This window comes from Vicugna pacos, chromosome 14, assembly GCF_048564905.1.
Source record: "Vicugna pacos chromosome 14, VicPac4, whole genome shotgun sequence".
NCBI classification, from domain to species: domain Eukaryota; kingdom Metazoa; phylum Chordata; class Mammalia; order Artiodactyla; family Camelidae; genus Vicugna; species Vicugna pacos.
In genome coordinates, this window is record NC_133000.1 from 15,134,788 (window position 1) to 15,151,323 (window position 16,536).

The 16,536-nt window shown below is 43.4% G+C and overlaps 1 protein-coding gene across 9 annotated transcripts in view; it reads left to right on the forward strand.

Annotated features, from left to right (window-relative positions):
• The first annotated feature begins 227 nt into the window (after positions 1-227).
• The window catches only part of RCBTB1 (RCC1 and BTB domain containing protein 1), a 51,839-nt gene continuing 35,530 nt past the window's right edge, over positions 228-16,536 (forward strand). For 4 of the 9 annotated variants that reach the window (XM_072976246.1, XM_072976253.1, XM_072976252.1 and 1 more), the window contains exons 1-5: positions 228-348; positions 7,010-7,226; positions 14,180-14,256; positions 14,365-14,534; positions 14,925-15,075. In XM_072976246.1, coding sequence (XP_072832347.1) covers positions 14,409-14,534; positions 14,925-15,075 — 277 coding nt within the window. In that variant the 5' untranslated portion in view covers positions 228-348; positions 7,010-7,226; positions 14,180-14,256; positions 14,365-14,408. Of the gene's footprint in view, positions 349-6,786; positions 7,227-8,785; positions 8,870-14,179; positions 14,257-14,364; positions 14,535-14,924; positions 15,076-16,536 lie in introns of those variants that run through there. The other 5 variants (XM_072976247.1, XM_072976250.1, XM_072976249.1 and 2 more) reach the window with 5 other exon arrangements.

The following is a 16,536-nucleotide window of genomic DNA, read 5'->3' on the forward strand; positions in this document are numbered from 1 at the left end:
TTCCTAAGAGACAAAAGCCTGAAAGTCTCGGCAGCCACCTAGCGCCACCGCCACTCTCCGCAGCGCCCGGGGCTGGACTCGGACGGCCGATCGGATGGCCCAAGGCCAAGAGGGCGCAGGCTCGGGGCGGGCCCGCGGGCGGATTCGCCCGGGGCAGGCGGGGCGCCGGCGTCACGTGAGGCGGCCCCGACACGTGACCCGGCGCCCCGCCCCCGGCGCCCGGCCAGCTCCGCCCCTTCCCCGGCCACTAGCTGGTGATTCTCCGGCTCGCGGCGCTTCCGAGGTTCCCGCGGAGCTGCCGGTGGCCGGGCCTGGATGGACGGCGCGCGGCCGCGGCTGGGCTCCCAGGTAGCCAAGGTGGGGGGGCGGTGCGGGCCGGAGCTCGTGGAGGCCCCTTCTGCGCCTGCCTTCTCCTTGCTCCCCCTTTCCCCGCGGGGCCGTCGGCGCGCCCCGTTACTCCTGCGCCCTCCCTCCCTCGTGCCGTCCTGTCCCGGCCCCGGGATCCCCGGGCCCCCCCACCGGCTCCCGGCCCGCAGGGCGCTGCGTCCGGGCGGGTGATGGGGCGGTCAGTCCCGCACCGTTAGCGCCTCCGCGAGCGTTTCTTCCGAGGAGGAGGAGGAGGGACAGGGTGGGAATAGGCTCGGGAAAGTTTTCCCTGCTCCCTCTCTTTTTTGAGCTGCAGGGACGCGATTTTGCTCGTTGCTAAAGCCTCACCGCTCTCGGCGCTGTTTGGCTGGGAGGAGACCTCCCCTCCTGTTCTCCCTCGGCCATTCCGAAGATCCTAGCATCTCCTCTTCGCCTCCGAAGGGTAGTGGGGTCACAAACCATACTCCACGCCGCTTGCCTTTCTTCCACAGCAGAGTCCGCAAAGGGATTTCGCTTGGTGGGGAGTTCTATCCAGAGTACAGTGAACGGAGTGAAAAGATACTTCTCTTGTTCTGTCTCGGGTGGGCTATCTGCTCTGTTTTATTTAAGATGACCATCTAGGCACTCTGTCCTCTCGAGAGCGGCTTTTTGTTTGTATTTGTTTGCATGTGAGACACTCCGAAGTCATCTGCTGCAGAACTCTTTGCACCTGGGGATTGCAATTTTATAAAGCAATATTATAAGGCTTTAAAAAAACAACCCAGCTTTATAGTCTTGTTGTCTTTGGCCTATTCTTTGTTGGGGAGACTTATAGCTCTTGGAGGCAAAAACTGAGTTTCTGAAACGTGTGCATTGTGGGCTAGTAACAAAACATCAAGGTATAAAATGCTGAAAGGAATGAAAAGTGATTTAACCCTGACAACCCAGACAGTTTATGATATGCTTTGAATTTTAGAAACTTCATTTAAAATGAGCCTGGGTGAATTTCACCTCTCTGAACTGCTTTCAGGGTTGAATATACAACTGTATATTTAGATTCTATTAATATAGCAGTTAATCTGTGGAATGGATATCTTTTAATCCATTGTGCAAAGACTAGTCTATTAATACTTCTAGACAGGCCATTTTAGACACAAAAGCACAAGGTAAAATTTATATCATCTAAAGATGAGAAGTTATTATTTTGGATAATAAGTCCTTTTTACTATACACATTTATTGGGTTGATGTGTTCAGATGGTGAATTTTCAGATTGTAACAGATATTGTGGTATCCAAATCCGGTTCATTCCTAGCCTAGGAGAGCCAGTAGCAAAAGTTTGAGTTTTGAAGAACAAATCTTCAGCCAAAATTTTCTTTGGTTCTTGAGTTTAGATAGAGTTTGGATAGCAAGAGTTCAGATAGCTAGGGCTCTCTCTATTTTTTAGTATTAGATACACTTCAAAAAAAAATTAATCATTCTCCTGCATACATAATTGTAAGATGTGAGATGACTTCAGAAAATGATGAATCCCAGCCGGGGAATACTATACTCAGACCATTCCTGAAGAATGGTCTCTGTTCTCCCCACAACCACAGAAAAGAAAATTCCATGGCTTTTCTGAGCTTAGTATTTTATTCCACAGGGCAAAAAAATATATTTGCCCAGGTATTCTTTCTGATGCCTAAGAAGAAATTCTAGTTTTGGAAATTGACATAGTCTGTTTCTTTAGGGCTTCAGTCCTGAATTCAAGTGGTATCACGGAAACATCAGCAGTATTGTTTACAGCTGTGGTAGAGTGTTTCCAAAGATGACTGCCAGCAGTTGCTCCCATCCCTCTATTTGATTGCTGCTCCTTCCATCAAGGTGTGGGGTCTCTTTCTGCTCCATCTGAATCTAGGCTGGCCTTGTGACTTTCTTTGACCAATAGAATATGGTGGAAGTACTCTGTGCCTGTTCTGTTCAGAGTCCTGAAAAGGCCTGGCAGCTTTAGCATTCACCCTGTAGGAAGCCAATCAGCATAAAGAGAGGCTTGAACTAGACCAGGTGGAGAAAGAGAGCGGAGAGTGGCCCAGGTTTGTGAGCAGGGCCTGTTTCGGCCCTAATCAAGCTCCCTGTGCCTGTGATCTCATGAGTAAACCCAGCTGAGTCTAGTCAAAACTGTTACTGAGAGCAATAACAAATTGCTACCTTTTTAATCCACCACTTTTTGGGATGGTATGTTACTCAGCAAAAGAGAACTGAAACAAAAACAAATCTAATTCACATTTAAGTCAGTCCCAAAATGTGATCCCTGAGCATAAAATTGTCAGCATATACAGTAGTGTAACTGAGCAGGACCCTGTGGGACCTTCGAGGATCAGGCCCTCCCCCATATCCTCTGCTGCAGCTCCTCTCTGAAGCACTCAGATAATAGTATCTTGTATATTTCCTGAGTTTTTCAGATGCTTAAAATCACCACCAAAGGGAAGAAATTAACTACTTGGTGATGGAGAACACGTGGCCCCAGACCTTCTGGCGCCTAGGGGTTGATAGTGTAGATCACCCTGTTACCACAGCACCACCCAATCAGAGAAGTGAGCACGGCTGATCTCATACCCTCTGCCCCCCCCCCACCTGGCCTTTTAATATGCTTTGCTGAAACCCTTCGGGCAATTTGGGCTTTTCTTGGGCATGAGCCACCTCTTCCTCCTTGCTCAGCCCTGCAAGAGACCTTTCTCTGCTCCAAACTTCGATGTTTCAGTTTGGCCTCAGGGTGTGGCATTGCCTTTGGTAGCAGTAGCATGCTTTAAAGATCATTAAATCTTCATATTACATAGGGATGTACTTATTGAATTAGTTAAACTGAAGACTGGCTATATCTTGTGCTCTCCTAGGTTACTGGTTAAGTCAAAAATCACTTTCTTTTGTGTGATTGGTTATTATTTGTATATATGATTGTTATTATCAGTGTTAACACTTGGTGATATGATTATCTGACATGTTTTAAAGAAACTGCCCATTACTGAGATGACAGATGTTTGGTGTTCCTTGCAGTTTTTCATTTGATGAATTTAGCCCTGTGATTGTAGTTATAAGTCCTGACAGTACAGATGTAAGATCTGCAGCAGTGAACACATGTCTGAGAGGTGCTTTGCTTTCAAGGGTCGAGGAGAGTGAATCTTAATGCAAATGGTCATTTCTAGTGTATATGTTACAGGATTTTAAACAAAACAGATGATGGATTTTTCAGGGACATTCCTCATTGCCTTCAAATGAGAAAATCCTGTGAGCAGCTTTCCATTCCAACTCTGGTTAGATCGATTTTAAAAACACACACACAAAAAAACTCTTTCCTAGAGGAGAAAATCTCAGGCAATCAGATGGGATATCTCTGTAGACTTATGGTCTCCAGCTTCCACTGGGCTCTGTCTTAGCATGTTTCTTGGTTTCCCTGGTCAGTGCTCTTTCGCATCCTCCCTGGCGACTGCCTCAGATTTTCCTACCCTTGTTTTATGGCTTTACCCCGCTTTCTGTTGCTACCTCTCCTCTTACTCTCAACAGAAAGCCGTCCCTCTTCCTTCATAGGGAGAATAGGTGACCTCAGAAGAGAATGCCCTCAAATGCAAGTCAAACCCACAGTGAGATAGCACTTCGTACCCACTAGGATGGCTATAATGAAAAAGATAATAATCACGAGAGGATATGGAGAAATTGGAACCCTCTTAAATTGCCGGTGGAAATGAAAAATGCACACTCATTTAGCAGGCTTTCATCAGCAGAGACAGAGAAGGAGAAAGAAATTGCTGCAGCCTCTGGTTCCGTGGTCTTTAAACTCCCTTTCTCCAATATCCATCCTTTCCTTCCTCTCTGGTGTTGTGATAGAAGATTCCGCCCTTTCTACAGCTTGTCGACACCTCTCCTTCAGATCTCGTTCCCTGTTCTCAGAAACCTCATTTAGTTCTGACCTGCTGGTCTTTCTCTCGGCTGGCTCCTTCGCATTAACACTTAAACCTTTTCAAGTCTCTAACATGTTTAAAATAAAAAGATCACCCAAAATATGTCCTTCGCTCCAGCCCATTTTCTAATCACTCTCCTTTCTCCTTTTTCCTTCACAGTCAAAATTTCTTGAACAAGTTCTTTATATTCATTGTTTTCTTTTTGTCACCTTTCACACTCTCTTCGACCTGTCACAGCCGGGGCTTGTCCATCCACGACCTCCCTGAAACTCTTGTAAAGTTCACCAATAATTTTTGTTAAATCCAGTGGGCATTTCTCAGCCCTTACCTTGCTTAGCGTCTCAGGAGCTTTTGACGCTGACACCATGTGTGATGCCCCCATCCCGAGGCTTCTGAGACACTGCGTTCTCCTTGCTGGTTGTCTCCTGACCCTGCCTGGTCCTTCCCTGTCTTTGAGGCGTTCTCCTTGTCCCTTTGCAGTTGAAGTTCCTCTGAGTTCTGTCCAAGATCCCCTTTTCTTAGTCCGCACACTTTTTCCTGAGTGAGCTCCTGCCAGATTTCCAAATCTCCAAGTGAGATCGCCTTCTTGATCTTCAGATTTTATAAATCTATCTGTTGGACATACTCACTTTGATATCCCACAGGTAGCTAGATGTGAAATGTCCAGAGTAGAATTCCTCACCTTGCCCTGAAAGTTGCTGTGTTCTGTGCCATCGTGAGTGGCATTGTAGTTCCCCCGGTTGCCTAAGCTCAGCATCTGAGTGTCATCTCTTGGCTCTGCCTCTCCCTTATCCAGCTCCCTCCTCCCATTCAGTCAGTTACAGAATGCTTTTGAGTCTGTCTCTGGCTGTTTTCTCCACTTCCGTTCCCCTGGCATAGGCTTCCATTCTTTCTGGCTCTGAGTCTGTCCTCCTCCATCACCCTCATCTCTTCTCTGCATTCAGCCAAAGTACCTTTCACAGACATACAGCGGATCATACCACTTCCCTGCTTAAGATCCTTTCGTGGTTACTTGTTGCTCTTAGGATGAAGTCTAAGCTTTTTGGCTACAGCCATGCTAAAGTTCTTTCAGTTCCTCCACCAGGCTTTTTTTTAACCTGGCATATGTGTTCCCTGTTCCTGCTGTCTGCCTTCTCTTCAGGTATTTGCCGCTTCCCAGTTCTGGTGGTTCTACAGCATCCAAACCTCCCGGTCAGAGCATGGCCACACTGGCCAGCATCTGTTTATGTGCTGGACCCCGCGGCTCCCTAGAAGTTCTGCTGGGGGCGGGGGAAGGGTGGTGCTGGCTTCGTGTTTACCTAGAGGACATTCAGCAAACATTTACTGTGAATACAGTGTGGGGCTGCCTGTCCATTGCTGGGAATTTAGTTTGGCTTTAGGCCATCACAGGGTACAGTTGATACTTTTCGTGCAGCAGAGAGTAGAAGATGAGATCACTTTAGAGATATCCTGGCAGGAAAGGTTCATGATACTGCAAATAGATTTGAACTTGGGCCCCTCTGGTCCAGCCTTGGACTCATTAGAAAAATAAAGTGAAGTATTATTGTGTTCTATCCATTTCTTTAACTGTTGACCCATTTATTTTTATGTGGTCTGTTTTGCAAAGTCTGTATGTTTGGTGCAACAAAGAACAAAACTGTAGAAGAAAATTATTTGTAATCACGGGGATTTCTTTTCTAGTTTCCTTTTGAAAATAAAAGTGTCTCATGAAAGCAACAGCTTCACAACCTCTGATTTTTTTTTCTTTTTTTTTTTGCTGTTAATGTTATTGCCAGGTTGTTGTGCTAACCTGAGCACATGGCTTCGGTAGAATTGTTTCTTCACTTACAGTGAGCTGTCAGATTACAGGTGTCCTAAAATTGCCTAAAGCTTTCGGCCTCTTCAATGAATTGCTTCCCGATCGCTATGGCAAATTGTGTTTCAAGTCAAGTGACTTGTTTGTGGTTGGGAAGTGACAGTTGTCTTCTTAAATGAGTGATGAATTGGAGCAAAGCTGCTGAGGCAAAGGGCAGTCACAGTGTTAGGAAATTCTAAGACAGCAGTCACGCTGTTTTTAGACGACGGTAGGAGGATTAACTTGTCACCTTTACAGCTGCAACTTTGAGGGATGGCATAACTCCTCTGGAGAATGCCTAGAGTCCCTTGTCTTTGTGAAATTTGTCAGGTATTCAGGACTTTCTTTCCTTCTCTATCATTCTGTCAGTGCGGTAATGTTGCAGAAGAGAGAGGTGGTGATGCTGTTCTCGCAGCTGGGGCAGTAACGGCATCAGTGTCTCAGCAAACCTCTGAAACATTACTTCTTTGCAGTACTTATACCAGAGAAGAGATGAAAGTTTTAAAGTGCATTTTTATTTAAACATTTGTAAGGCTGATTCTCTTAGAGGCTTGCCTAGGCCTGGGAAATACGCCTGGTGTCTAAATCAGAGTCATAGCATCTGCGCAGTCTCAGAAAGCTCACCAGAATAAGTATGGAAGAAATTGATGTAGCTCGTGGCTCTTTTGCAACTTAAGGGTTTTTGAATTGCTTTTGCTGTAGTGTAGATATGTGACATAAAGTTGTAAATGGCACCTTCAAAAGTCCACCCCATGCCCTACAACTCCTCTGTTTTCCTAGAATTGAGATATAGTGTACTCAAAAATAGGGAAAGGTGACCTGCACTCCAATGTTCATAGCAGCACTATTTACAATAGCCAAAACATGGAAACAGCCTAAATGTCCATCAACAGGTGACTGGATAAAGAAGAGGTGGTATATTTATACAACGGAATACTACTCAGCCGTAAAAACCGACAACATAACGCCATTTGCAGCAACATGGATGCTCCTAGAGAATGTCATTCTAAGTGAAGTAAGCCAGAAAGAGAAAGAAAAATACCATATGAGATCGCTCATATGTGGAATCTAAAGACTCATGGACAGAGAATACAGACTTGTGGTTACCAGGTGGGTAGAGGGTGGGAAGGGATAGACTGGGATTTCAAAATTGTAGAATAGATAAACAAGATTACACTGTATAGCACAGGGAAATATACACAAAATGTTATGATAAATCACAGAGAAAAAAATGTGAAAAAAAAATGAGCCAAATTATATACCTTGGAAAAAAAAAAAAAAGAGTATGTTTCCTTACAATCAACTGTAAAGAGACCAAGGTCCTGTAACAGAGTTCTTCTTCTTTCTTTCTTGGCCAAGAAGACTATGTGAATGCAAATTGCTTTATTGGTGAAGGGAATTAAAATTATAAAAAGCCAGGCTTAAAGAAGTGCAAAATCAGGGCTGTGTCAGAGCAGGGACAATATAATTGTGGTATGGATTCCCATATGGGACTAAATTATCTAAATTTTAGTAACATCAGCAGTTCTGTGTACTTGCTGGAATGCAGCCAGTGTGCCATATTTGCTTCATTTTTTAAAGATGGTTCTGATGCTACACAATTTTAAATATGCAGAAATCTAAAATTGTTCAAGTATTTTGGTGGCACTTCTCAGATGCATGTCTTTGCATGTCAGGAATTTTATTTGACTATTAAACAGAAAGTGACACTGAAAAAAAAAATAGGGAAAGGTGGCCACACCCTTAAATCTTTTGTGTTCGAATGGGAACTTCCACTGGTGAAAAAGGAAGAAGGCTATGGAAAATACTCTTGTTCCTGCAGGAAATCTGGATGATCTTCACTGAGGAAGTGCTTACATTTTGTCACGTGCTAGGATACTGAGAATTTGACTTCTGGGATTTCATGTCAGTTTTCTGGGCGATTCAGTTTTTATATAGTTTAGCTGTTGTGCACATAATTTTTTTCCACTTACACATTAACACTTATCCCGTGGACTATATATTTGCATGTCGTATCTCATTGCTTAGTTACTCCACTTATGTTGGCATTCTAGGTTTCCACTTATTAGGACTGACTTTGTCCTTAAGCTCCTGAGAGGGAGGGACCGTGGTTATATTGCTTTATGGTTTCCCCCAGTATTATTGGTGTGTGGGGTCATTGTCAGACAAATTAACATATTTTGTCATTTTGTTCACATTAGCATATGGAAGTGCTTTTTTTTGTAAGGCATCTTAGACTTTATCAATAGCTTATTAACTATGAACAAATTCCTATTATGAGGTGACTTAGCAATAAGCTGATAACTAAAGTCAGCATCCAGTTTATGAAAATAGAGAAATCTTCATTAGGGATCTTCAGTTTATGTGTAAGTGCTTTAATTTAATCTAATATTTTGCAATGAAAACAATCATGTTTCATATTTGACATTGCTGTTTCAAATAGTATGAACCTGGCTTATGGCTTGTATGTTGAAGAATGTATAGGGCATTTTTAAATGGATTGTTCCAGCATTCAGAGTCCTTCCTGTTTCCTGTGAGGTTACCAGCTTCCACAATAAAGAATGATACAAGTTCACTCCATGCCCCAAGGATGACACCAGAAGAGACAGAATCATGGGGCTAACCAGTTCTGCAGGATTGCTCACTCTGTTTTGACCTCTTTTTCTTAGCCAGCTTTTAGGTCAGCAGAAGACGAGTCAGGAGGTGTAAAGTCCTGTCGGTGACATCAGCCTCCTTTGTGCTGAACATACCTGGTGAGAGCTGGGGGGGTGAGGTCTATGTGAAAGTCACATGCTGGCTTACAAAGCAGCCCTAAACTTTTAGTACTGTGTAGTATTGAGACCATTCTTTCATCAAAAACAAAGTTTTCCTATACTATTTTCTCCATTTCCTGTTTTTTTTAAACTTTCCAAACATAATTCAAATATATTTTTGCTAGATCAGTAAAGCAAAGCCCTCCCCCCACCTTCCCTTAATACTGGGTTCTCCAGGGAAAGGACAATAAATGTGCTCTTAGAGGGATCGAGACTGGTTGCTACGTTGCTCCTTCAGTCCTCTAGTTCTAAATGTAGATTTCTAAAATTGGAAGGTCTGTGTGTGCCCTCCTGAGTGAATTTGCTTCCAGAGTGTAAAATGAAATAACCTTTCTTCACTGTGCCACCCCCAGCGCTGAGGGCCAGTGTCAGTCGCTGGGAAGAGCCAGCCTAGGGGATGGCTGTAGCTCTGTAGAGCTGATGGACGCAGCAAGTCTATGGGAACGTAGGCTGTATTTTCAGGTGCCAAAGAAAATCCAGGTGTGTTGGCATGCTGTCCTCAGAGGGCAGTAAACTCTTTTCCAGGCTCTGCTTGCTTTCCACTTTTCTCTTCGTCTATCCTTGCTTTATTTCCATCCACAAAAGAAAAAAAAAATCACTGATTCACCTCTTAGTGAGTGATAATTCAGTCTGAATATATCAGTGCTATTTCTGAGAAAGTAGTTCCTAAATAAAATAGTAGATAAAAATAATGTTGCAAAATTCACTATCTTATTGAACTTCACAAGCAACTATTTAATGTATCTGAAATGCTAATTACAACTCATTTGTATGATTATCAGTCAAGCCCTGGAAGGACCTGTTCATCATAGCAGTTTGGTCTAGTTTGAATTGCTGTATGTCCTGGCAAGTTCTGAGATTATATCTGTTTTAGAATTGTTCCATTCCGAATTTCCCTAATCTGAACTTGCCTTCCCAGGACAGAATTAATGAATTATGATTATACTTTTCCAAAATTACTATTTTAGGTCTGAAACCCTTCTACATTTAATTTTAAAAAATATATCTTAGTCCATAGCCCAGGGGTGCACCTTGTGCCACAAACTTGTGAGCTCCCCGAGGACAAAGGTCGCATTTGGTCTCCGGGGCCTGCCTCCCAGTGGTTTTTGGAAGAATGAAGGAACCAATAACATTCTCAAAGTTTAGCCAGGTTAACTGAGACAGGCATATTGTGGAATGCATTTCTTTTAGAGGTAATTTTTACATTTGGAGCATTTTAAAAACAGATGCTGGTGTACATTTATGAGACAAGCTGAAGTCAGAAGGACGTAGTGTTGGAGAAATTCAGCCATTAAAGGGCCAGGACTGAGGTTCTCTGTAAGAGGAATCTGAGGGGTAGGGGTTGAATCCTGACTGTGCCATTTACTGTTGTGTGACTTGGGAGGTTTTTTCATGTTTGAGCCTCATCCTCACCTGGTAAGAGTGGATGGTGGTCTCTTCCTTGGGAGAGTGTTATGGAGGTTAAATTAAATGTGTGTGAAGCTACCTGGCACAGTATCTCCAACAAAGCAGGTTCTTGATGGTTGTTATTTGTTAGTTTCTAACCTCCTGCTCTTTGCTTCGCTGGATTGTGTTGCTTGGAGTAAATTACTTGCTTGGCCAACATTACTGCCTTTTTTACTCTCATAAATTCACAAATCCCTCTTAGCTTCTTCATTACATCTTGAACATACAGTTGTAGATCTTTATAGAACAGCTTTTTGGGAAACCCAGGCTCAGGAAAGTTAGTGGCACATTCCACTGACTGAGTAAAAGTAAACCTGGGAGTAAAACCCAGGCCTCAGGACTCCCAGTCCTTTCTAATATGCCAAGGCTGTTGCCTTTTTGAGAAGTGTGAACATGGAATGTATAAGATCTGATTTCTGTGTTGACTCCCAAGTTACAAGTGTTTGGAGAAATAACTCGTAAAATAAAGCTTCAAGTAATTTAGCAATGAGTAAACTCAGTTCATATAATAAGCCATCATTAGGCAAATTAGCTTGACTTTTCAGCAGATTACCATACCCTTAGGGCAGAGTTACCTGTAGACTGGTTAATGACTTCAGGGTAATTTTACTGCTGTTAGGAAATTGTATGGCTTTGAATGATAATATCCCTTTGTGTTGTAATTTTAAAGGTGGTGAATCATATTTTTTATTAATTATTTCCCCGCTGTTTGAAATGTAACTGTATATTACATAAAATATTAAAATTTGAAGACTGATACGGTTCATATTGTAGGAAAATAAGACTTTTGGAGTTTTGTGACATTTACCTGCTTATATTTACACTGTTTCACTTTTTGTGTTTTTTTTCCTGCTGTTTTGTAAGAGGCACAAGGCAGACCATTTGGGAGGAATCTTTTTTAAACTTCTAAAAGCATTTAAGACAATCTTATGATACAAAGAACACTTACAAATCAAGAGCAAAGTGAAGAAAGACAGTTCAGTAGGAAAGATAGGGACTTTATGTGAAAGGGTGACACCTGGGCTCTTAATCACATGAGACTGAGAGGGGAAGGGTGCAGACTCTGGCTCCAGGTGTTGGAGGAAAATGGGGTGTGAGATGATGGTCGGTCACGTCCTAGGTGTCGGGCAAGTCCCTGGGATGGGACACGCCCCAACAAGTAAGGGTCCTTAGCTTTGGGCAGGAAAGAATTCAAGAGCGAGCTATAGTGGAGTGAAGGTAGATTTATTCAAGGAGACACATACTCCATAGACAGAGTGCAGGCCGTCTCAGTAGTCAGGAGAGAGCAACCACCACGTGCTTGTAGGGTTGTTAGTTTTTATGGGTGTGGTAACTTCATATGCTAACAAATGGGAAGATTATTCTAAGTACTTTGGGGAAGGGGCTGGGATTCCCAAGAATTGGGCTGTCACCCACTTTTTGACATTCTGTGGTCAGTGTCGGAACTGTCATGGCACCTGTGGGAGTGCCGTTCAGCACGCTGATACACTACAGTGAGCACTGATGCACTACAGTGAGCATTGATACGTTACAGTGAGCGTGTGATGAAGCTCAGGGTCTGCTGGGAGTTGAATCTTCCCCTCCCTTGGTGCTAACTGCTGTGTTTTAATGGTTGCGCGCTGCCTTCCCGCCTTGGCATGGCTTCACGTCCTGAGTCTGCCACTTACTAGTTTAAGCAGACTCGTAAAATCTCTGCCTCCATTTCCTTGTCTGTAAAGTGGGGATTAAAGGAATTAATAAATGTAAAATACTTGTAACAGTAACAGTGCTTGGCACGTAGTGCTCAAGACGTGTTAGTTGTTATTGTCGCTATGATTGTGATTTTAAAAAAAAATGCCCAGCCTCACTCACTGTAAGAGAAATTCAAGTTTAAGCACAACTGAGACATGGTGATAATACACACTGTGCAGCAGGGTGTGGGTGAAAGGCGCTGCCGTACACGGCTTTTCTGTATGCCGGTGCTGCTTCAGTAGAGGACAGCGTGAAATCCCTGTGAAAGGTAAGACAGCCGTTAGACTTTGACCCTGCAGGAATTTATCTCAGAAACTTATGTGTACTCAAAGACACGTGTAAACTAATGTGTGCAGCCAGTAATTTCAGTATTCATGTTAGCAACAGACTGGAAGTGACTTAAATGTCTCAGTAGAAAGAGGTAAATTGTTGAATCCATTGGTGGAATGCTCTGTAGACTCATTGAAAAGAACGAAGTAGGCCTTACATGAGCTGGTACAGAATGGTTCCAAAGCTGTCCTGCTAGGGAGGGAAACGCGCTCGCCCACACTCACGCATAGTGCTGGGTTGGTCTGCGGTGTCCCTGGAGGGAATTAGAAGAGCAGCTGGGAGTGGTTGCCTTTGAGGAGAGGGTCAGGAAGGATGGCAGGGAGACTTTCCTATCCCCTTTTGTACTATTTGAAACAAAAAATTTTTAACGTGTTTGTGTATTACTCGTTTTTAGCCTTTGCCAAATCCTCTACCAGTTGCCACCAACACACACACACACACACACACACACACACTCATGCGCACTTTTCAGGACATTTAAATGTTATTCCAGGAGTCTGGCTGTGCAGTGATAGGGACCAGCCTATCCTGATGGTGTTTAATGCCCATTTTTTTTTAAGTGAAAGCAAGTTTATTTAGAGCGATACACATTCCATAGACAATGCGATCCAGTTTCAGAAGGGAGGTGACCCCTTTAATGCTTATTGAATATGTGCTGTGACCCTTGAGGCATAGCAGGCACCTGGTCATTGTACAAGTTGGAGCTGATGGGAGAAACCTCCCTGGTGACGGACACTGCATCCTTGGCTGTAAGCCCAAACCCCGAGGCTGTCTCTGTAGGTGCTGTCAGAGGTGCTGGAGCCCGAAAGACCTTGGCTTGCTTGGCTATTTTTAGAGGTCTGAGAGGAGGGTAAGTAGGTAGGAACTTCAAGAGTTCTGAACCTCATTAGGAAATCCTGGTTATATTTGTCAACTATTTGGCTCTGTTTCAGTTTCCAGAGGTGAGAGCCAGAATGGAAACTCACTTAGCATGATAGATTTTACGCTTTGTACAGCCCCCTGGAATGTCTAGAAATACTTTTTGACCCTGGAAGAATTGGAGCCATGATCAGGATTCCTTGTGTAAAACTCCTTAAATAGGTTAGATTTGGGGTTTTAGGGAAATTTATGCACATCTCTGCTTTCTGTAGGGTACTCGTTAAGCTAATTGCTACTTGCATGACGGGTATAGTCATCGGTTCTGACACCAAGATGAGGGTGAACTGTCTTACCCTTTGTTCATATAACTTTCCTTAGTGTGAAATGAAATGTGGGCTGTATATGTGTAGAACATGTGGGCATATAAATTAGGACCAGAATATAATACTTTGTTTTCTGGTTTCATCTGGTAAATCTTAGGCTACTGCTGCTCAGTATTTTTGCCACTCTGGGCTGTGAGGGATGTCCCATTTCTATCATTAAACAGCGGCTCAGTGTGGCAGTGCTTTTCTGCGAGGGATGGGGTCTTTCGGGGCATCCTGGGGCAGCAGTGGGAGAGTGAGGAGGTAGATGTGATGATTCTGACTTCCGTAACACACACACTCTCTCTCCTAATCCAGAATCAATTGCCTTAGACCAAAGAATGTTGTAACCTTTAACTTTTATCTCAATACCCCGGAGGGAAAAATACCCGATGAGACCTTGGTTTCATCTAATTAGCATGTTTCCTCTCCGTTTTCTGCTGTTGGGTTGCAGATAAATATGTGTGTGACAGGTAAGCACTGACTTGTGGGCAAGACAGACAGCTGGTTCCTCCCGTTACAGGGAAAGGCCCAGGTTTGAAGGTGGAGGCAAGGACCGGACACATTGCTGGGGAACGTGAGTGACCCATTTCACCAAAAGTAGGTGGTGTATTCTGGAATTGGCTTTTGTTTCCTTTTATTAACATCTTTCTAAGTTAGTTTAGTGGTTATTTAATTTTTTTTTGGAATCCTTTTTGTTTGTTACAGCAAAGATGTCGGCTTATTTATAGGAATTACTTGAAGCCAGAGTCATGGTGGATGTAGGCAAGTGGCCAATCTTCACTCTGCTCTCGCCTCAAGAAATTGCGTCTATTCGGAAGGCTTGTGTCTTTGGCACCTCAGCCAACGAGGCGCTGTATGTTACTGACAACGATGAGGTAAGAATCTCTCAAAACCCGGAGTTTAATTTGAGGGCTTGTTTTGGGATTGAGCCTTCAAGTGTGCAGTTTGAAGACTGAGAAAAGGTGGGACATAAAGAGAACCTGAAATCCGAGAAGGCAGTGTCTTGGATAGAGTTTGTCTTTTTTTCCCATTTCTTGGTTTACTGCCCCTCGTCCCTGCTACTCTGAGTGTCATTATGTAGCCAAATATTCTAAACCGTTAAGTCGTGTCAGCAGAGGTTGAATTTTTCTTCACAGCCACGTCAGTCTCTTCCTTCCTACTGAGCTGTCAAACTGAGATTAAGTGTGTAGGACTTTCCGAGTGGAGAAGGGAGCCTTTGTGTGACTTCAGGCCGAGTGACTCAGACAGAGCTGTTTGTTTCCCAGGTCTTTGTGTTTGGACTGAACTACAGTAACTGTCTAGGAACTGGAGATAACCAGAGTACACTGGTACCCAAAAAGCTGGAAGCCCTGTGTGGAAAGAAGATTAAGAGCCTTAGTTATGGGAGTGGACCACATGTTCTTCTCAGCACTGAAGGTAAGGTGGGAGCAAGTCCAGCTTCTCAGTTTGTGGGTAATTGAGCAGTGAATTCTAAGCCAAGGCGTGGCAGGGCTGTGTCAGATAGTGAATTTCGAATTATTCGTTCCTCAATTTTTGAGGGGAAGTACATAAAGCACACAAAAGTTAAACACTTCAGGCTCCCTCTGGAGCAGGCATAGGATGACTTGCAAACTTCTGAGGTTTTAGACGACGTATGTAAAGTTGTGGAAGACGAGCTAAGCAAACAAAGTGGTCCTTCAGCCTAATTTCTCAGCGTGTTTGTCGTAGCAAGGCAATGCCCAGGTTATACTTGGTATATTTTTATAAACACAGGTGATACTGGTTTTCCTTTCTTTGTGTAATTTCTGAATCTTGAATTCAAGAAGTCTCAGCTCACACCCTGGTGTTCCTATGGGTGCCACGTGCAGAGGACGTGGAGTGGATTCTCCTTTTCCTCTGCCTCCTCACCATCACTGAGGGTCCTCTGCGTCCTTCCTTGGGGATGTATGTGCACTGTGGGCACCCAGAACTCTCTGAAAATCTGCTCTGTGAGGCCCAGCTTCTTCCCTGTATGTTGTAGGCGCATTAGTTCTTGCTCCGTCTCTAGCTCTTTGTTGGGTAAACTGCGTATAGGAGAGCTGGCTTCGCTGCCTTTCTGTCTCTAGTCTGGGGAATCATAGCTTCCTTGGATGTGACTGTGGGTCTTAGTATTGAGCTTTGTAATTGCCTGTAACTCGCATCTGAATCCTCTCCAAGTTCTCTGCATCTTTCTCAAGCTGTGAGATACAGATCTGAGCGTGATTGTTGAGTAAGAGCGTAACTGGTATGGAGCATAATGAGGTGATTATCTGGCTTCCGCCTTGTATAACCATGCCTCCTGGCGTCACACAGGCTCTTCCAGGCAGTTGCTGCTTTGCTGACTGGTTCAGCTTGTCACCCGTCATGACCTAATGATTTAATGTTTTCATAACACGTGTTAATTTTAACTAGGCACTGATTTCTGACTATAAAATGCTGAAGCAGTTTTTTTTTAGAGCAAACATACTAAAACATATACATTCAAATTCTTGGTTTTCTTCCAAGTGGTGACCTTGGGAAACTATAACTCTTCTTTTGGAGTTATTTTCAGAGTCTAGATTATACAGTTTTAACCATCTTGAGTGTTACAATTAAGATGTAAATAAACATAAAACATACAAATATAAAATAAGTGGTTTTCTTGTGGGCGTAGTCTTTTTGTTTTTAATTCCACTCTGATAGAATACATTTTACACAACATACTTTAAACATGCTGTACATCATGTATCATGTATGCATGATACATATGTGTGTATTACGCGTTAGAACAGATAGTCATGATTTAAAAAAATTTAACACTTTAAGCCATCAAATAGTTTATGGCTTTTAGTAAAAAAAGCAGAAGGGCTCTGCCTCACCCCTCTTCACTCTTAGAAATTG